Source organism: Lissotriton helveticus, chromosome 2_2 (genome assembly GCF_964261635.1).
Source record: "Lissotriton helveticus chromosome 2_2, aLisHel1.1, whole genome shotgun sequence".
Taxonomy (NCBI): Eukaryota; Metazoa; Chordata; class Amphibia; order Caudata; family Salamandridae; genus Lissotriton; species Lissotriton helveticus.
Genome location: NC_136060.1, coordinates 298,567,998 through 298,589,789, shown reverse-complemented (window position 1 = coordinate 298,589,789; position 21,792 = coordinate 298,567,998). Strand labels below are relative to the sequence as shown.

Genomic DNA, 21,792 nt, shown 5'->3' with positions numbered 1-21,792 from the left:
CCTTAGGTAAGAAGGATGGGTGAGCCCTCAGGACAACCCTATTGTGATGGAAAACAGTATATGGTTCCTTCGCACAGAGAGCTTGTATCTCGCTTACTCTGCGCGCTAATGTGATTGCCACTAAAAAGGCTGCTTTCCAAGATAGATGTTGCAAAGAAGCCTTGTGGATAGGTTCGAAAGGAGGTGACATTAACCTGGACAGAACCAGGTTCAATTCCCAAGGAGGAGAAGGATTTCCCACAGGGGGATAGACTTTCTTCAACCCCTGGAGGAAGTCCTTACCCACCGGAACCTGAAAGAAAGAAATCTGATGAGGCGATTTCCTGTACGCCACTATGGCTGACAGATGCACTCTAATGGAAACATATTTCAATCTAGAAGTTGCCAAGGAAAGGAGGTATGGCAGGATTACCTGCTCCTGCCCTTTAGTAGGATCCAGATGATGATCCCTACACCATAAGTAAAACCTCTTCCACTTGAACGCATAAGACGCTCTCGTGGAAGGCCTCTTAGCCTTCTTTAAAATGTTCATGCATTCGGGAGGCAAGTTCAGATGTCCATATTGCAGGACCTCAGGTGCCATGCTGTTAGGTTCAGCGATGGGAGGTTGGGATGCAGTATCTTCCCGTCCATCTTGCTCAACAGGTCCGGCCTGCAAGGAAGTAGTCTGTGTGGACACACAGAGAAATGTAGAAGGTCCGGGTACCACCACTGCCGTGGCCAATCCGGAGCTATTAAGATCATCTCCATGTCTGACCTGAGGAGTTTGGACACTACCTTCGGAATCAGAGCCAGGGGAGGAAACGCGTAAGCGAATTGTTCTGGCCAATCCATCAGAAGAGCATTCCCCTGCGTCCCTGGTCGGTGGAACCTGGACGCGAAGGCGTGGCATTTGGCGTTTGACGTCTGCAAACAAGTCTATGGCTGGACGACCCCAGCAACGAAAAAGCTCTTCTACCACCTCGTCGTTTAGCACCCAGTCTGGCTGATCTTCGAAGTGCCTGCTGAGTGCGTCTGCTTTTACGTTCAACTCGCCTGGAAGGTGCACCGCCACTACTGTGAGGCCTCGAGAGAGGAGCCAGTGCCAGATTGTTTGAGCCTCTCGGGAGAGCTGGCGAGATCGTGTGCCTCCTTGTTTGTTCAGATAGAACATGGTGGTTGTATTGTCCGTCTGAACTAGGACTGAGTTGGACTCGATCGCTGGAAAGAAAGCTTTGAGAGCTAGAAAAACCGCTCTGAGCTCCAGCATGTTGATGTGGTATGTCTGCTCCTGCGCAGACCACTGACCTTGTATTTGAAGAGGACCCATGTGCGCTCCCCAGCCTTGCAGAGAGGCATCCGTCACTATAGACTGGGATGGAAGAGGTTGGTGAAAAAGTACTCCTACCCGCACATTCTTTCTCCGAGTCCACCATTTGATTGCATCCTTTGTCGCTTGGGAAAGAGTAATACGATCTTCCCAATGCCCTGTCGCTTGGTCCCGCTGGTCCTCTAGAGCTTGTTGCAGAGGACGCATTCTCAGCCTGGCGTTCGGAATGAGGAAAATGCAGGACGCCATGGAACCCAGCAGTGATGCTACTTGTCGGGCTGTTGGAAACCGAGACTCTAGCAGAATCTCGCATTTCTGACTCATGGAAAAAAGTCTCTCCTCCGAAGGAAACGCTTTTTCCAATTTTGTGTCCAGAACGGAGCCTAGGTAGTGGATGGACTGTGTCGGCCGCTGGACTGACTTCTCCAGGTTGACATGGAGACCGAGTCTGTGCAACAGGTGTAGGCAAAGTTGCAGATCGTGCGTTACCTGAACCGGAGACGAGCCCTTTAGGAGCCAGTCGTCCAGGTATGGGTAGATGAAGAGACCCTTTTTGTGAAGAAAAGCCGCCACCACTGCCATGCATTTGGTAAAGACTCGTGGTGCGGACTTGAGACCGAAGGGTAGCACCTTGTACTGGTAGTGTTTGCTTCCCACTACAAACCTCAAGTACTTGCGATGCTGCAGAGCAATCGGAATGTGAAAGTATGCATCTTCCAGATCCACCGAACACATCCAATCTCCGGTTTGAAAATGTGGGCATATTTGGTGAAGAGCTAACATGCGGAACTTTTCTCCGACGATGACTTTGTTCAAGAGACGCAGATCGAGTATTGGTCTGAACTTGTCTCCCTGATCTTTTTTGGGGACAAGAAAGTACCTGGAGTAGACTCCCTTTCCTTTTTGAGAGGGGGGAACCTCCTCTACAGCTCTTTTTTGTAGTAGAACTTTCACCTCTCTTTGGAGCGAGCTTAGCTGGTGAGGGCAAGAGTTCTTTGGAGGAATGCTCTTTGGAAGCGCACGTAAACGAAGCTTGTATCCATTGCGCAGTATATTCAGCACCCACTGATCCTTCGTGATGCTGACCCACTCTGCCAGGTGTTGTGAAGCACTTCCTCCCACTGGAGTGGGCAACGGCACCAGAGGAAGCCACTGCTCAGGCCTTTCCTCCTCTCGTGGTGTTAGAGGATTGTTGGTGACCTCCTCTACCTCCGTTGGCTTTGCCTCGAAACTGGGTTTTTCCCTGGTTCTTACTTTGGGACCACTGAGGGGTTTGAACCCTCTGTTGAGCCCCTCTCCCCCTGTTGGTCTTAAAGCGGCGTTTGAATTCTTTTTTCTTTTCCAAACCCACCGCTTTTACTGTGTCCAGTTCTGTCTTCATACGGGTCATCTCTTCGTCAGCATGTTCCCCGAAGAGAGAGGAACCCGAAAAGGGAAGATTGAGGATGCGATGCTGCGCATCTGGCTTCAGCCCTGTAAGGCGCAACCAAGCCGATCTCCTGGCACAAACCCCATGTGAGTAGGAATGTGCCGCTAGCACTGCACCATCCGCAGCTGTGCTTATTAATTGGTTCGCCACCAGACATCCTTCTGTCATAGTCTCTTCATAGTCCTTCTGGTCTTTCTTTGGCAGTTTGGACTTCAACCTTTCCATGGAGTCCCATAAGGCTCTGTCGTATCTACCCAGCAGCGCAGCCGCACTGGAGACCTTCAGCGTGGAGGCAGCTGAATTGCAAACCTTGCGACCCCAGGAGTCTTGAGATTTGCTGTCCTTGTCTGGTGGGACTGAAGAGGTAGCGGCCACTGCATGAGTCTTTCTCGCCGCTGCCACTATCACAGAGTCTGCTGGAGGGTCAGATTTTACAAAAACTGGGTCAGAAGAAGCCAGTTTGTATTTTTTCTGTATGCGGGCTGGAACCGCTCTGATAGCCGCTGGGGTTAGGAAAACGTCCTTGACAGGATCCATAATCCCCGGGACTAAAGGCAGCAGTGGACGAGAGATAGATTTTTTGTGCAAAGTTTCAAAAATTACTGTCGTAGTAACTTGAGGGACAGACATTTCAATGCTCAGCTTCTGAGCTCCTCTATGTAGGACATCCAGATAAGTGCCGATGTCATCCACTGGAGAGGATCTAGAGGTAGGACTATCCGTCAGCGTAGGAGAGTAATCTCTTTTGGAAGACCTGGCCGAAGAGGTAGATGAAGTAGACTGAGTCCTTCGACGTTTACGGTGAGCACTGTGCCTCCTCTCACGCGATCTTCTTGAATGCTCTTCCCTTCTAGGAGAGCGAGATCTGACCAGATCTTCCCCTCTGGGCGAACGAGGCCTGACCGGACTGTCTTTTCTGGGAGATCGGGGTCTAACCGGAAGTTCCCTTCTGGGAGATTTAGTTGGTGTTCTCACAGGTGATTTGCGCCTGGGAGGACTACGCTTGTCCATCTCCTCCACCAGATTTTGAAGAGGAGACCCGTGTTGAGAGCTGGCATACTCATACATACGTTTGGCAGCTCCTGAATTTCGCCAATGGTCCAATGATCTGTACCATCTAGGTGACAGACTGATCTCCGCCGCCGAAGGATCTGGCTGACGCACAGGAGATCTGCGGGCAGGGCTTCTGGACCTCGAGGATGCTGTTGAGGAACCAGAAGATTGTGAAGTGGAATGACGAGAAGCTGACTTCGTAACCATGATAACAGAGTTTCTTTCTGAATGTCTCGACGTCGAGCGTTCTTTTCTCGACGCCGAACGCCTCTGGGGGGTCTGCGGGTCGAACAATCTCGACTTCGAATGCCTCGACGGCGACCGATGCGAGGATCTATGGTCTCTCGACATCGACCGGCGATGACCAGCCGCCGACGGAGCTCTGTCTCGACGTCGAACGGTGAGGACCAGCCGTCGACAGAGTCTTCTGTCTCGACGTCGACCGGTGATGAGCAGCCGTCAACGGAATCCTCTGTCTCGACATCGAACGGCGATGACCAGCCGTCGACGGAGCCCTCTGTCTCGACGTCGAATGTCTATGCGACGACGGCGGAGGGGTATTGGACACCCTCGACGACGAGAGTCGACGAGACGGCGACGGAGACTGCGTCCTCGACGCCGATCGACGTTTGACTGTCGACAGCGGAGGGGGCTTGGTCCTCGACGCCAAACGTAGTTTCTTAGACGACGGCGGAGGAGTCACACTTCTCGACGCCGGACGTCGCTTGGATGACGACGGCGGAGGAGTGACCTCCCTCGACACCGATCGTCGCCTGGTTGACGACAGCAGAGGGGCCTTTGATCTTGACGCCGACCATCGCCCGGATGACGGCGGCGGAGTCACATTCCTCGACGCCGATCGTGGCCCGGTTGACGACGGCGGAGGGGATTTCGACGACAGGACTGGATCCTTCGACGTCGTCGACGTACCTGGTCTTCTCTTCGACGGCGAGCCAGCCGTCGACGGTAGTTTAGACGAGAGCTGATCCATCGGTGGTTCTTTTCTCAGCGCCGAGCCCGACGCTGATGTTGAAGGATGTGAAGACTTGTTTTTTGAAGATGTTTGAGTCTTCTTGGAACCCTTCTTCACCGGAGATCTTCCTCTGGATGACCTGTGAGCCAGGCCATAAATGCGAATCCTCTCCCTGTCTTTAAGAGTTCTTCCTGACAGGTGTTCACAGTGAGGACAGGTGTCTGGATCATGATCTTCAGGCAGACACAAGATACAGACGTCGTGATTGCCTGATTTTGCCTTCTTGTTACCACAAGATGGACATTTATCAAAGAGTGAAGGCATTCTCAGAAGAAAATGTTCACTAAACTGACTAAAAAAGACAGTATCTTACTTGACAAGCTGTTAAATGTCAAAGTAAGTGTAAAAACAATCAAAAGTGAAGTATTTTTCTGTCAGAAAACAGAAAACTAGTGGAGCTGTGTAACCAGGATCCTTCCTGAAGGAGCCGGAAAGAACAACTGACCTAACTGTCACCCCTGAGGCATGATGGGAAACTGGGGGTCATGGGTGCCTTAAAGGCACGGTGTCAGTTTCTTGCTATGCAGCTACAGGTTAGCTTTTCAGTCTTTTTAGACTGTGTGTTTGCAATGCAGCCTGGGAGCTTTCTATGCTTCCAGTGAGTTATGAGAATTTCTACTGCTTTCTGAGCATTAAAACAGTTTCTAAACAAACTTTGTTGTTGTTTCTCATGTTTCTAATGCTTATTATTCATGTATGGTGTAAATTCTACACAGCCTATTTTAGCTCTGATTTTATTTGGATAGATATATATATATATATACCGCAAGATCTACAGATGGATCCCGACAAACACAAGGAAAACAGTCACCCAGGCTCTAGTCAGCAGCAGACTCTACTACGGAAATGCCCTCTGCGCCGGAGCCTCATCCAAGCTTATCAACAGACTGCAGAGAATCCAGAACGCCTCTGCACGCCAGATCCACGATGTCCCGCGCCACGACCACAGCACCCCCCACCTGAGGAACCTGCACTGGCTTCTCGTCGACAGGAGAATCTCCTTCAAGCTCCTGATCCACGCACACAAGTCACTCCACAAGACCAGACCAGCCTATTTCAACAATCGACTCTCCTTCTACGTACCCAACAGGAAACTCTGCTCTGCTGACCACGCCCAGGCCCCACGCATCCGTAGAACTACTTCCGGAGGCAGATCCTTCTCCCATTGCGCCGCCAGGACCGGGAACACCCTCCCCCTCTACCTACAACAAACAGAAGACCTGCTGACCTTCAGGAGACAACTCAAGACCTGGCTCTTCGACCAACAGCAGCAGCAGCAGCACCCCCCCCAGCGCCTTGAAACCCTGACGGGTATGTAGTGCACTTTACAAATTACTTGATTGATTGATTGACATTTGTGAACATAAGAAAATGTAATCAGTAAAAGGAACTCCACCTACCTGAGACCGTGGTCTGTGATTTGATGACACCCAGACAGGCTAAGAAATTGAAGAACTCTAGCAGTCTTAGGATCTGGCAGTTCACTCCCAGAGCAATTAACGTCATTTACTTCTGACTGCTTAGTCCTTGTTTCCATTTTGCACAGTGCAGAAGACTCTGGGAGTGACTGTATAGTCCTTAATGTTGATCCAGCACAACAAAACGAATGTCTACAATATGTGAATGGAGCAGAAGTACAGCGCTGCTGCCAGCAGATACTAGTCCTTAGCTCAACAATGTCTTTACTGCAACAGCGAGACCCAAAACAACCAAGACCTGGTGGTGAGGATTCCATTACACAAACTCCATCAACACTTCTACTTCTCCATTCAGCAGCATCTTCGATATCAGCTAATTCTTCAGCATCCAACATCCAGATGAAAGGAGAAGAATGGAACCGTCCCAAGTTGGAGGGTTTCATCCACTGGTTTTCTTTATACTTTTGCTTCGCCATGTTGTTTTTAGTTATATCAAGCAGACATTTAGAGGATTGCATAGGATCATCTTGATTTTCCCAGGCTGTCTTCATATTCTTGTCCTGCCCAGACCTTTTCTTGTGAGAGGGCCGAATCCCTAAAGCACTTGACATCTTCTGTAAAGCCACATCAGTGATTTGTGCACAACCTGACAGATCTAGGTGGCGAAGACTCCGACACCCACCAACTGAAGAATCACTGCAAACAGAAACAAACAAACAAGGTGAAACCTCTCGCCAAAATATCTACCATAGGATGAGGGTCAAGTATAAAAAGGGAAACCTTACTTGCAATCAGAGTTCCACATCATAAATTATAATTCAATAACATAAATAATCTTAAATCTTAAGGATCTCAAACCCATTTAAAATACATTTGTTTCCCTTTTGTCAAGAAAACAAGCCTGTATTTCTGTCATTACTTTGACAAAGCAAATGAGAATCATCCCAAAGAAGAACACAAGAAAACGTCAAACCTATTCAAAAAGACAAAAAACAAAGAAAATGGTGCTTGTAGGAACAAACTTTAGCATGTGTCACTTTTGCCACTGTCGCACTGCTTAGAGATCCTATACTGTGCCAGTATGCACAGCACTGTCCGGGAAGTAGAGTCATTAACTGGTCACATAAGACACTATTATTCTCAAATCTTGACCATGCTCCACCCCAGCAATGCACCGCTTATGACCTCACATATTATATCACTCATGACATGGTCAGTGACATCACTTGTGACATCTCAAATGACATCACTGATGACCTCATCCAGTGAGTTAGTATTTTCTAAGAGTTTATGATTGTTAAACATATATACTAAGCTACTACAAAAATTAAATGAGCATACTAGGTGAACTACCAATGAGTGACACTACTTCCAACATATATTATATGAGTGGCTGTGTGACTGTGTATATCCATGTGTGAGGGGTGTCTGAGTGGCTAAATGAGTGATTGTGGAGAGGCTGTATGGGTTTATAAGTGGGGATATAAGTAGCTATGTGTATGAGTGGCTGTATTGGTGAGTGCGTGGGTGTGTCAGTGGCTCCATGAGTGAGTGACTGTCAGGGGCTGGATAGGTAAGAGGCTGTGTGAGTGACTATATGAGTGGGCAGGTGCATGCGACTGTATGGGTGAGTGGGTGTCTGAATGGCTGTATGGGTGAGTGGGTGACTGAATGGCTGTATGCATGAGTGGGTGTAGAAGTGGCTGTGTGGGTGAGTGACTTTTTGAGTCGGTGTTTGGTTAAGTGAGTTGGTTCATGAATGGCTGTATGGGTGAGTGAGCAGATGTGGTGTGGATGTGTGAATGGGTATGTAGGTGCTTATATGACAGAGTGGCTGTGTTGAACAAGTTACTTACCTTCGGTAACGATATTTCTGTAAGAAACAGTAGTTAGTATTAGATTCCTTACCTTAGAATATCCCCAGGCGTCAATCTGGATCCGGAAACTTTTGCGTAGCAGTACCCCTGCGCATCGGTAGGCGTCGTCTGCAGGCGTCCCCTGCAGCTCCGCGTCCGTCGTCGGCGTCGTGCGCCGTGATGACGTCGCTGGAGTATATAGACGCCGCCTCCGCGCGCTGACGTCAGTTCTTTGCACACAGCTTTTCCGCGCCAGAACACGCAGAGCCATGTGAGAACCAACACTGGTGCCATTTGAAACTAGGGCCCTGAAAGGGATGTCCTTAACCCTAGGTATCAGTTCGCAGAACGGGGAGGATGGGAGCGGCGGTAAGGAATCTAATACTAACTACTGTTTCTTACAGATATATCGTTACCGAAGGTAAGTAACTTGTTCATCTGAAAGAAACAGGTTAGTATTAGATTCCTTACCTTAGAATGGATACCCCAGCAATACCAACCCCGGTGGTGGGTCTGCGAACCAATACAAACCTACACCAGAAAGTCCTGGAGGACCGAACGGCCAAAGAAGCCATCCCTCCGGACTTGACTGTCCAGGCAGTAGTGCCTCGCAAAGGTGTGCAGCGAGGCCCACGTAGCCGCCTGGCAAAAGTCCTGCAAAGGGACTCCCCGGCCCAGGGCAGTAGTAGCCGCCGTGGCCCGAGTGGAATGGGCTCTCAGCCCAACAGGAGGCTCCTTTCGAGCCAAAGAGTAGCACGCTTTGATGCACAGGACGACCCACCGAGAGATGGTCCGTTTCTGTACCGCCCTTCCCTTCTTCTCACCCACGTAGCCAACAAACAGTTGGTCATCCACCCGGAACTGGCGTGTGCGATCCATATAAAATGAAAGCGCACGTTTTGGGTCCAGACGATGGAGCCGCTCTTCATCTTTTGAAGGATGCGGAGGCGGAAAGAAGGAGGGTAAGGTGATGGACTGCCCGATGTGAAAAGCAGAAACTACTTTGGGCAGGAAAGAAGGTCTAGTTCTCCCCCGCATCCGAAGAACGACAACAGGAGGAAGATCCTTCTCCTACCTGGCCGCCAAGACCTGGAACTCACTCCCGACCGACCTACGCCTGACCCAAGACCACCTCTCCTTCAGGAAGAAGCTCAAGACCTGGCTGTTCGAGCAGTAACGGCACCCCCCACCCACCCAGCGCCTTGAGACCCTACGGGTGAGTAGTGCGCTCTACAAATGTCATGATTGATTGATTAGTTCTCAGAACCACCTTGTCTGGATGAAGGGACATGAAAGGAGGTTTGACAGAAAGAGCCTGGAGCTCACTCACTCTCCTGGCAGAGGTGATGGCAACCAGGAAGGCCGTCTTTAAAGTCAGGAGACGGAGAGGACAGGAATGAAGCGGCTCAAAGGGAGCGCACATCAAGAAAGTCAGAACCAGGTTCAAGTCCCACTGAGGCATCACGAACGGAACAGGTGGATACATGTGCGTGATGCCCTTCAAGAATCTCGTTACAATAGGGGACTTGAACAAAGATGGCTGATCAGGTAGCCTTAAGAAGGCGGAAAGGGCAGAAAGGTAGCCCTTGATAGTGCCCAGAGCAGAGCCCTGCTGGGCAAGAGAGAGAAGAAAGAGGAGAACCTCGGAGAGAGGGGCAGAAAGGGGATCCACAGCCTTTGCTGTGCACCACGCCACAAATCTGTTCCACCGGCAGGCGTATACCGACTTCGTGGAGGGACGCCTGGCTGCCAGAATCACATCACAGACTTCAGGAGGCAAGTCAAATGGCCTCAACTGTCGCCGCTCAATCTCCACGCATGGAGGTGGAGACTGGACAGGTTCGGGTGGAGGACCGTCCCCTGCTGCTGCGACAGAAGGTCCTCCTGAAGGGGCAGGCGGATCGAGGGACCGACTGACATGCTGAGTAGCTCGGGAAACCAGTACCTTCGAGCCCAGTCCGGAGCCACAAGGATAACTTGGGCCCGGTCGCGCCTGATCTTCAGCACTCTGGGCAGAAGTGGTATAGGCAGAAAGGCGTACAACAGACCGCAACTCCACTCGCGCCGAAAGGCGTCTCCGAGCGAGTGCCGTCTTGGAAACTCCAACGCGCAGAACTGATGACATTGCGCGTTCTCTTCTGTGGCGAATAGATCTAACCAAGGCTCTCCCCATTGCAGAAAGAGGCCTTTCGCCACGTCCGAGTTCAGACGCCATTCGTGATCCACCGAGCACCGACGGCTGAGTTCGTCCGCCCTGGCGTTCAGAGAACCTGCCAGGTGTTGAACCGTCAGAGTCACGCCCTGACGTTCCAGCCATTGCCAGAGACGCAGGGCCTCCTGGCAAAGGGTCCACGACCCCACTCCGCCCTGCTTGTTGCAGTACCACATGGCGGTGGTGTTGTCCGTGAACACCTGCACTACACTCCCGTTGACAAAGGGGAGGAATGCCTTCAGTGCTAGGCGAATCGCCCGCAGCTCCAACATGTTGATATGGAGCCGGGACTCCGCCGGAGACCAGATGCCTCTGATCTCCGCCTCTCCCAAGTGGCCTCCCCAGCCCTGGAGGGACGCGTCCGTCACAACTACGTGCTCCGGTTGGGGAAGGGAGAGGGATCTGCCTCTGACCCAATCGCGGTCCGTAAGCCACCACTGCAACTGTCTCGCAGTGCCCTCCGAGATCAGGACATGGTCGGATAGGTTGCCTTGATGCTGGGCCCACTGAAACTTCAGGTCCCACTGCAGAGCCCGCATCCGCCACCTGGCGTGATGCACCAGAAGGATGCAGGAGGCCATCAGCCCCAGAAGCCGCAGCGTCAACCTGACCGAGACCCGGGATAACGGCTGAAAGATGGGAATCAGAGCCTGAATATCCCGGACCCGCCGTAACGGAGGATAAACCCGAAACTGCGCCGAGGCGAGAACCGCTCCGATGAAAAGGAGCTTTTGAGAGGGACACAGGTGTGATTTCGGCACATTGATGGAAAACCCCAGCTCGTGCAGGAGGTCTGCCGTCATCTGAAGGTGGTGGACGACTGTCTGGGGCGAGCCCGCCTTCAACAACCAGTCGTCGAGGTAGGGGAAGACTGAAACCCCTAACCGGCGCAGATGAGCTGCGACCACCGCCATCACTTTCGTGAACACCCGTGGGGCGCTGGTAAGGCCGAATGGGAGCACGATAAACTGAAAGTGCTCGTGGCCTACCGTGAACCGCAGGTAACGCCGGTGGGCCGGCAGGACGGGGATGTGAAAATACGCATCCTGCAAGTCCAACGCCACCATCCAGTCTTGGGGGTCTAGAGCAGCCAAGACCTGAGCCAAAGTCAACATCTTGAACTTCTCCTTCCGGAGGAAGCCGTTGACGTTCCGTAGATCCAAGATAGGACGCAGGCCCCCCTTGTCCTTCTTGGGTACCAGAAAGTAGTGGGAATAGCAACCACACCCTACTTCTGGCCCAGGAACGCGCTCGATGGCCCCCTTGGCCAAGAGGGCCGTAACTTCCTCCTGCAGAAGTGTCAAGTGGTCCCCCGACACACGGTGGTTCTGCGGTGGCATGGCTGGAGGAGTGGTCTCGAAGGGGAGGGAGTAGCCCCTTCGGACGAGCTGCAGCACCCACCTGTCCGATGTGATAGTGCGCCAGCGGGAGTGGTGATGGCGAACCCTGCCACCCACTGGCGTCACATGGGCCTGAAAGCTCGGACTAGGAGGATTTGGAGGCTGATGCTGCGGGGGGAGGTGTGGCCTGACCGCGCCGTTGTCCCCGACCGCCTCCACGGCGGAATCCACGGCCGCCACCGCGTTGCGAAGTGTTCTGCGGTGCGTGGCTGGCAGCACGTGTGGGACCGCCCCTTCCTTGGCCACGAAAGGAGCGAAACGAACCCGTTTGCTGGCGCTGGGTCGAGAGACCCAAGGACTTGGCCGTGACCCTGGAGTCCTTGAAGCGCTCAAGCGCGTGGTCCGCTTTGTCGCCAAACAGGCGACTGCCATCGAACGGCATGTCCAAAGTATTTTGGACATCCGTCGAAAAGTTGGCGGATCTCAGCCAGGCGTGGCGACGAATCGCCACCGTCGTGGACATCGCTCTGCCCAGCGAGTCGGTCGTATCAAGACCACACCTGATGGAATATCTTGCCGCGTCTCGGCCTTCAATCATAGCCTGGCCGAGCGTGTCCCGTACCTCCTGCGGGCATTGCGGCAGACACTCCGCGACCGTATCCCACAGAGAGTGGGTGTAGCGGCCCAAGAGGCCTGCGGTGTTGCAAGACCGCAGTCCCAGACTCAGGGACGAGAAGACCTTCTTTCCATACTGGTCGTACCTCTTTGATTCCCGGTCGGGCGGGGCCGACGGGAATGCGGTTTGGGAAGTTGAGGCCTGGATCACCAGACTCTCAGGGGTGGGATGGGTGGACAGGAACTTAGGGTCGTCCGGACACGGACAGTGGCGTCTGGCCACGTTCCTATCAACAGGCGAACCTGAAGCGGGCCTGGACCACGTGCCCAAAAGAACGTCTGTCAAGGCTTCATTGAACGGCAGCAGAGGCTCCTGTGGGCATGACTGCGGTTTGAAGACCTCGGTGAGGATGTTAGGCCTCACTTTAGCGACAGGGAGCTCAAGGCGTAAAGCCTTGGCAGCCCACATCAACACCGCTGAATAAGCAGCCCTAGCCTCCGAAGCCACAGTAGGAGGCGAGACAAAACCAGGGTTAGGAGAATCGTCCAGACCACTGGCCTCACCCAAGTCACCTGTCCAGTCCACGTCGTACTGACACTCGGGTGACAGAGGGTCCTCAGACCCCTCCCAACCCTCTCCATAATCTTCATCCTCACCATATTCTGAGTCAACGATGTAGACCGGCTCCTCGGGGCCAATGGGCCCCATCGACGCCGGACTCGGCGTCGGGCGACGCCGGACTCGGCGTCGGGCGACGCCGGTCCGACTCCGCGTCCGGAGTAGGAGAGGGAATGGGGGTGGCGCCGCCCGGAGCCGGCGCCCCGACGCCGGCCGGAGGCGGCACCATGGGTTGCCCCGATAGAATCGGCGCCGGAGAGGCCGGCGGACCAGCCGGCGTCGACCCTGAAGGGCCCAGCGGCGCCGGGGCCGGAGCCGCCGGCGGCGTCGGGGCCGGAGCACCCGACGGCGTCGGGGCAGGAGCACCCGAACCGCTCGGGCCCCCGGACGGGACCACCGGGCCCGCAGGCGCCGTAGGCCCCATCGGAGGAGACAGCGCCCTCATGGCCATGAGGAACTCCTCTATCTCCTCGCGCGATGCGCCTTGCCCAGGGACCGACGGGTATGGAGCAGGCAGCGTCGGCGACCCACGCGGGGCCGCAGGGGTGGGGCTACCCGAACCCCCGGCCGCATCGCGCGAGCGTCGGGGGTGCGATGACGACGCCCCAACTTCTTGTGTTTCTTACCTGAGGAACCGGAGGAATGGTGACGACTTCCGGAGCGCTCGTGGCGGCTCCGCGACCGCTCTCTCGACCGCTCCCTTGACCTCCGGCCGGACCGGGACCGCTCTCGACGCGGGGCCGACACCCGGAGCTCGAGCAGCTTGCGGGACCGCTCCCGTCTAGCCTTATTCGTCAAGGCCCGGCAGTCGACGCAGGACTCCACGTCGTGGTCCGCGCCCAGGCACCGGAGGCAGAGTCGATGGTGGTCGGTGACCGACATCGTGCGATCACACCCGTCACAGTTCTTAAAACCGGGCATCCTACCGGCACCTTAAGAGTTAGAGTTAATCAAAAAACTTTGGTCAAAAGACCGGAGTACTGCTCTTCGGATCTGCGCTAACTGGCGCGGAAAAAAGAAGAACTAACGTCAGCGCGCGGAGGCGGCGTCTATATACTCCAGCGACGTCATCACGGCGCACGACGCCGACGACGGACGCGGAGCCGCAGGGGACGCCTGCAGACGACGCCTACCGACGCGCAGGGGTACTGCTACGCAAAAGTTTCCGGATCCAGACTGACGCCTGGGGATATTCTAAGGTAAGGAATCTAATACTAACCTGTTTCTTTCAGATAAGAGGTTGTATGGGTGAGTGGCTCAATGGATGAGAGTGTTTGTGTGAACACTTATATGGGTCTGTGAATGGGTATGTCAGTGGGTGTGCGGGTGTGTGATTAGGTCTAGTAGAGGTAGTATAGGGGTGTGAGTGGGTGTGGTTGTGTGGATGTGGTCATCAGTGATGTCACTGACCAGGTCATGAGTGTTGTAATATGTGAGGTCATAAGCAGAGCATTGCTGGGGTGTAAGTTATAGTTAGCTCAGGTAACTACAACTATTGAATTTCACTAGTTTTATACGGGTGAAATCAGAACCTAACTATAACATCCCTGTAAGCTTAGTTTTTTTCAGCAAATGTATATGTTTTTTAAAATTAAATTTCCTAACTACAACATCCCTGTAACCTTTGGTTTATTTCAGTGTTATTCTACGTTTTTTAAAAATGTTAATCATACCTGTAATCTGGCACCTTTGAGCGTGGGTGTGTGTGTGTACCTGTGAGTGTGTGTGTCCACCTGTGGGAGTGGATGCATGTGTGTGTATGTGAGTGGGTGCGCGAGTGCCTGTTTGGATCTGTGAATAGGTGTGTTAGTGCCCATTTGGGTCTTTGAGTGGGTGTGTAAGTACCTGAATGGGTGTGTGAGTACCTGTGTGAGTCTGTTAGTAGGTGCACAAGTGCTTATGTGTTTGATAGTAGGTCTGTGAGTAGATGTATGCGTGCCTGTGTGAGTAGATGTATGCGTGCCTGTGTGAGTGGGTCTGAGTGCCTGTGTGAGTGGGTCTGAGTGCCTGTGCGAATGTCTGGGTGGGTGTGTGAGTGTTTGGGTGGGTGTGTGAGTGTTTGGGTGGGTGTGTGAGTGTTTGGGTGGCTCTGTGAGTGGGTGTGTGAGAGATACTATGCATTTTGGGCATTTCCATACTTAGGGTATTTAAAATGAAAATCATTGACTCTGCTCTCACCAGTAGATGATGAGAAAGAAATCAATCGTCACAGTGCCCCCACAGATCAGATTGCACTCTAATAGATCACCGATGCAGTCAGCTCCATTAATGATTTCAGATCATTTTCCAGCGTGGAATACGAGAGGAAAAACACTTTCCTTGTTTTCGCCAAGCCCAAGAAGTTAGGATTATATGTGCATTACTAAGTGGAGCTTCCACTGTGGTGCCTGCTATGTTTATATTTCTAAGGGCTTCCCTTGGAGTTGTAATTTCTGTGAAATGCGCACTATGGCCTAAATGGAACCTCATTTTTATTCCTAAAAAGAGTCCCCAGTTTTGCCGAAAATGTCTACCCAACTGAAGTACTTTCATCTGGTTCATTAGTAAGTGCTACCTCATTGGATAAGTCTTATGCATATTCTGCACTGCAGCTGTGTAAAGGACCACAAGGTAATCTTTCCAGTGACCTTGTGTGCATCTAATTTCCGCAATGTGATTGTTCCTTGAGCATTTCCATCCACAAATCTTTGATAACGTAAATAGTCATCAAGAGAAGAGGATGAGACTACAAAGAAGTGAATCTCCTCCAAACAGGTACTTCCTCCTAGCTAAATGAAGTATGTGCTTATTTGTGTTGGTGGAGATGTCCTCATATTCCACTGCATCAATAACGAGTCACCAGAATCAGCTTGAAACGCACATGGGGCCTTTTGTTAAGCTGTCTATCAACGTGGGAGAAGGGGGTAGACCTTTGTATACTCCTAAGCACAACCAGGGGGTGGGGGTGGGGGGGGGGCATGCAGCAACACTTCACAGGCCGATTTCAGCCTGGGGGACCCCAACCCCCAGCCACAACTGAGTGGGGGAGGGTGGGGTACAGCCCCCCTCCCTGGGCCGATTTTGGCCCTGATAACCCCATCCCTCGGGTCCCAGCTACATCTCCCTGGGTCCCCTGATCCCACCCCGGGCACCCAGAGTGCAAGTTGGGAACCGATGGGGGAGCCTCAAGGCCCACGTGGTCCCTGCCAACTTCCTTCCTCCTGCGGGAGCCGGCATTGCTCTTACACACAGGGAACTGCTGGAAATGCAGTTCCCTGTGTGTGGGAGCAATACTTTCATCTCTTTCCCTGCCGAATGACAGTAGGTGGGGAAAGAAATGAAAACTAGACTTCCAACAAGTGGGAACGGTTTGACAGCTCTCCCCAAGCAAAAGCTAACAGCTATCTCCAAAAGGGTTCGCACCTCGGGAGAAAGCAGGGGCCGGCCCTGGGGTGTGGTGGTCCACAGGGCCATACATACCTCCAGGAGGGTGGCTGCGTAGCCCCCTTCCTTTATTCTGCACAGGCTGTGCCAGGAAGGTGGTGGTCCCTGGGGCCATATATGGCTCGAGAGGGGGGAAGTGCGGCCTTCCTCCATTTAAAAAAGTATTTGACCCGGGGGTAGGTGGTGCCCCAGGGGCAGGAGTCCCAGTGGACCTCCTCTTTAATGTTTATTGTACCCCTGGGGAGGTGGTGGTCCACAAGCCCCACCACCTTTTTTTTTTAAATGTAAAGCCGCGTGGTGGTGGTCCCAGACGCACAAATAAGCCCTTGGAGGGGGCCCCCGTAGGCCCTTAACTTTTTTCAAGAATACATGCATGCACCTAGGGCCGGCTCACCCAGGGGTGACATTAAAAACAAGCACGGGAGACTGCTTTTTAAGAAATTCACAGCGATAATTGGGACTATGCGCAAATTTAGCCATGCATCTAAAAACAAACTGCCGGGTTCATTGTAGACCCTTTACACCCTTCCCCCTATTCTTTTTATTTTTTTCATTTTTTGCGTTTTTATTTTTTATAGGACTTTCACACAGCAGTGTTTAGTGAACGTGTGTCCCTTACAGATGTCAGCTAGTGGTACGTTTCTCCGAAAAAGCCATAGAAACTGCCTTCTTGAGTGCATAAAGTGTCCTGGTTGGGATGGAGTTGATGTTTGGCTTTGGCAAAGCAGGTTTGAAGACACCAGACTAGCCAGCACACCACTCCTGCTTTAGAAATGGCTCTACCTTTGTTTGGCTTAGTGTAGACAACAAAGTGCAGCTGCACAGCGTGAACACCTCTTGTCCTACCGATGTAGTACATGAGGGTTCTCTTAACATCTAGCATATTCAGAGCTCTCTCTGCTACAGAATCTGAGGGGAAGACAACCTTGGGCAAAAACTTTAACTTAAGGCTTGTCCTGAGTACTACCAGGTTTGCAGGAACCTTGAAAAAAGGCTCTTTCAGGGTGAGGGCTTGAATCTCACTGACTCGTCTAAGGAAAGAAATAGCAACTAGAAATGCTACCTCCCATGATCACTGGAGAGGGTATGAGTAAAGGGTATCGAACAGGGGGCTCATGAGTCTAGTGAGAACTACATTGAGGCTCCAGGAAGGGGCTTTGAGGGAACCTAGGAGGTGATCAGCATTCCAGTCCCTCCATAAAGACTTTACCGATGAGGATTCTGAACAGCATAGACTGTTTCCACTTCAAAAGCTGTACAGCTACTGCAGCCAAATGTAAGCAAAGTGAGGTGTAAGCCAGACCGGAGCGTTGTAAATGAAGAAGATGCAGATTAAGCAGATTAATGTGTTTGGGTAGGAAGCAGTTGACAAATCTGTTCTACTTTGGTGAATAGCAGGCTCAGGTGATGGGATGCCAAGACTCTAAGTAAGGGCATGCATTCAGCTGGCAAATCAAGACACCCAAACTTTAAGACCGGTGGAGCCAGATTGCTGGGCTGAGCTGCCTGGGGTTGGGAAGCCTGACTGTGTCCTGGTGCTGAGTGAGAAGGTCCGGCCTGTTTAGGAGCTTTTAGTGTGGCACTACCGACAACTCAAGTAGGCTTATGAACCACAGCTGCCTGGCACATAGGAGCTAACAGGATGAGGTTGAGAGAGGTCTGTCTAAGCTTCCGGACCACATACGGAAGAAGTAGGAGAGGAAGAAAAGCATATGCAAAAATCCCTGACCAAATCATTCATAGTGCATTGCCTATTGACTGCGGGTGCTGTAACCTGCAGGCGAACCTTGGGATTTTGGCGTTTTCTGCGACTGCAAAAAGATCTACTTTGGGGAACCTCCAATGTTGGAAGTACGGGAGCAGGACTTAGGGGTTGCTGCATCCAGCTGAGCAGGTCTATGTACTCGTTGACCTCTCCTAGAAGGTACTTTGTTAGCAGGTGAACCCTGTGGTGGATCGCCCAAAGCCAAATGCTCTGCTGCAATTTGGAGAGGTGGGGCGGTTGTGGGCCTCAGTTTCTGAAGTAATGCATGCCAGTCAGTCACCTTAGCCCACGAAGGAGGATTCTGTGGTAATGGTGACCTGTGGGATTGGGTCTAGAAAGGGCCTGCCGTGCAACAAAATTTCCAACCACTATCCAACAAAAAGGAGCGGGTTTTTCTTGGGGTGTGTACGTGAAAAGAAGTGTTGGAATTGCAGATTAAAAGTACCTCTGGAGTGTCCAATAGTTAATTTTGTATTATTGGGTCTCTAGGGCACGTTTAAAAACAGAGTCGGGATGTATGTGAAGATGAAATTGGTCTTTCTTATTCCAATTTGTATGGTCTATATGTTTCAGCCTCGATAAGAGGTGCATAGGCTTTCTTCAGGACCTTATCAAAGTGCAGAAAAAGGGTGAACACACACGATAAGGTGTGCAGAGCGATGGGTGCTGGCCCAAATGAACACTAGATCCACTCATAGACCCGCAAACCCCCCGCCCCGCCCCCCCACACACACACTTGTGACTGAGTGGACTTGTGTAATCATGTGATGGGAACAATGGCGACGCATGAGGCCATCATGCCAAGGAGGAACATTACCTCCTTGATCATTAACTGGCGATTTGGTTAATAAGGAAGCAGCAGGTGGTGGAATTCCTGCACCCTTGAAGGACTGGGATAAGCTTGCTCAGTGACTGAACTAAGGATCACCCCTAAATAGGGCTGTACCTGACGTGGGTGGAGGTGGGATTTCTCCACATTTATAGTGAAGTCAAGATCGTGGAGGATATCAAAGGATCTGATGTAGGCAAGACACTGTTCCCACTTTTTATCAGCCAATCAATCATCGAGGTGTAGAAATTTGTGGACACCGCATCTCCGGAGATGAGCAGCTACCACTGCAAGGCATTTGGTAAAGACCCAGGGTGCTGTAGCTACCCCAAAGGGTAGAACTTTGAATTGAATGATCTGTCTGCTAATTACGAACCTGAGGTAGTGGCGAATGGCAGGGTATATTGGGATGTGAAAATAGAAGTCCTTTAGGTCATTAATGGTGATGAAGAGGACTTGCAGCAGTGGGATGACATCCTGGAGCGTGACCATGTGGAAGTGCTCCGATATGATATACTTGTTGAAGGCCTGTTGGAAAGAGCCCCTTTTTTTCAAGGTCGCAGTAGGAAGCTGGCTCTGCATAACCTAAACCAAAATGAGGTTTAGTGTGCACAGAGTCTAGTGGAACTCAAAAGGTAGGCAGAGGTAAAGTAGATAGCACCTCACTCTCGATTTGTGGCAGTGCGGTCGAGTTGTAACACTTTATCAGAAGGCAGTGTTAAGCATTTGTTGTACACACTCAGTCAGCAAGAGATTTCACACACTCAACGACAACTTCAGACCAATTGTTTTTGTATAAAAAAATATTCTTTACATGATTTTATTTTCTAGAACCAAGCAAGCCTGGCACAACTAGGCAATAAATAGTTTACAGTAGTAATGCAGTCGTTACACAACTTTGGATCGCAATCGTAAATGTACTTTGATTTGATTAGAGTAGCGTTACTGATAATGCAATGCTTTTCAGAATACAGTACATATACTTTGTATTGGATTTTTAGTAAAATGACCAGTAGATTACTTTACAGATTACTTTTCTTACATGGTGCAGCATACCTAAAAACAACACTGGGACATTTCCTGTAAACAGGTGAGTAAAAAGTGCTTTTTGTTACTGAGTGCAAAGGATTTCCTAGTATTTCCAACTCCACACTTAGAAACTTTTCAAAAGAAAAACAGTCAATTTAGATTATTGAGGAAAATAGTGCTATTGGTTAGCAGGTAAGTACTTTGTTGTGGGAGTTGGTATTCTGGGGTTAGACTCAGGGGTCCCCCAGGGTCAAGGATGCACTCTTGTTACACCCTCAGTGGCACTAGGACAGCCGGATACAGAGTGCTGAGGCCCAATTTCATCCTCCGGTTTGGTGGCTGCTGACGAGCAGACCACTGGGTTGTGGGAGCAAAGCTCCTGGAATTAAGCTCAGGGTAAATGGTGGTTGAGGTCGGTACTAAAGATGCACCCTCAGCAGCACTGGGGCGCCCGGGTGCAGAATGCTGTTTTGGCGTCGGAATCCCTGTAGCTTTCAATTAGGAGTCTCCGGTTTGCAAAAGCACTGCTGGCTCGGGGACAAAGGACTTCTGGGTGCGACCACCACTTGGAGAGGTAAGTTGGGATCTTCGGGGTTGGGTAGGCGCAGTTGGTTGGACCACCCAAGGCCGTGGGACGTCGGGTTGCTTTTTAGGATCAGGTCTTCTTACCAGCTCCTGGACACGGCAGGGGGGACCTTCTGGTTTGAGGTTGCAGTAGTCAGCTGGAAGCTTGAGGCAGGTCAGGGGTCACCGGATCTCGGAACAGCATCGCCGGGGAGACCTCCTCTTGGTGGTGGGCCACTAATTTGGGCCATGGCCGTCTGGTGCACACCCGCAGATCCTTGTGGAGCGGGAGTCTGTGGTTTAATAAATCTGGTGTTTATGGGAGACAGTCTTTGGGAGGGAATGCTGGCAGGTCCTACGGGTTCCTCAAGGTTGCTGGTTGCAGGAAACACCGGGAAATTGCTCTAGGAGGTTTGAGGTGGGGACAAGCCGGTAGGGCTGGGGCCAAGTCAGTGAACGTCCTTCTCTTGTTAGCTTCAGCATGGCTGTTCGTTCCTTCTTCTTTTCTTCTTCTGGTTCTAAATACTTTATTTAGTGGTCGTTTTAGGGGTCTCAAGGTCAGTAGCCAATGGGCTAACCTTAGGGTGCCTGCACCCTTGGTGTGCTCACCCCATGTGGGGGAGTGAGAAAAATCCCTAATCCTGATTGGTAAGTGCCTGCCATCTGCAAGGTGGCTGGCACTGTAGAGTGGACTTCCCTTGTTTCGTAGAGGTGGGTACACCTTCTGGGCTGGGTAATTTTTCCCACCGGTCGTCCCGCCAAAAAGGAGGGGAGACAGGAAGGGGGCCTGCTCCTGACAGCAGAAGAGGCTGGGGGATGCATTACATTGAAGCCCCCCTGCCACAGACGGCTCTGACTTGTGGGAGGTGTGAACACCTATGCCCAGGAAGGAAAATGCTACTTACCAGTAGGCATCTGTTCTTGGCATGTAGAGCTGCAGAGTCTCACACTGTGCATTAGATCGCCACCTGATGTTGGGCTCGGATGATTGCATGTTGTTGTCGTCTTGGAAGAAGTCTTTGTAGTCACGAGATAGGCGACTCCTCCCTTGGACGATAGTGCGCATGGGCATCGACTCCATTCTTAGATTCTTTTTCGCCATGATGGGAAATGATGGAGTTAGTAGAAATAGAAAAAGGGATGTCCACGAGTGTGTATCTAATTAAGATAGAACTGGAACAGATACAGGCCCCAGGGAGGCGTGTGAGATTCTGCAGCTCTACATGCCAAAAACAGATGTACAGGTAAGTAGCATTTTCCGTTCGAGGCATATGAGCTGTAGATCTCACACTGTGCAT

The 21,792-nt window shown here is 51.6% G+C and overlaps 1 protein-coding gene across 1 annotated transcript in view; it reads right to left on the bottom strand.

The window, feature by feature from the left end:
- The window catches only part of FBXL5 (F-box and leucine rich repeat protein 5), a 384,640-nt gene that overhangs the window by 213,820 nt on the left and 149,028 nt on the right, over positions 1-21,792 (bottom strand). The window contains exon 9 of the mRNA XM_078678451.1: positions 6,225-6,938. Coding sequence (XP_078534577.1) covers positions 6,225-6,938 — 714 coding nt within the window. The remainder of the gene's footprint in view (positions 1-6,224; positions 6,939-21,792) is intronic.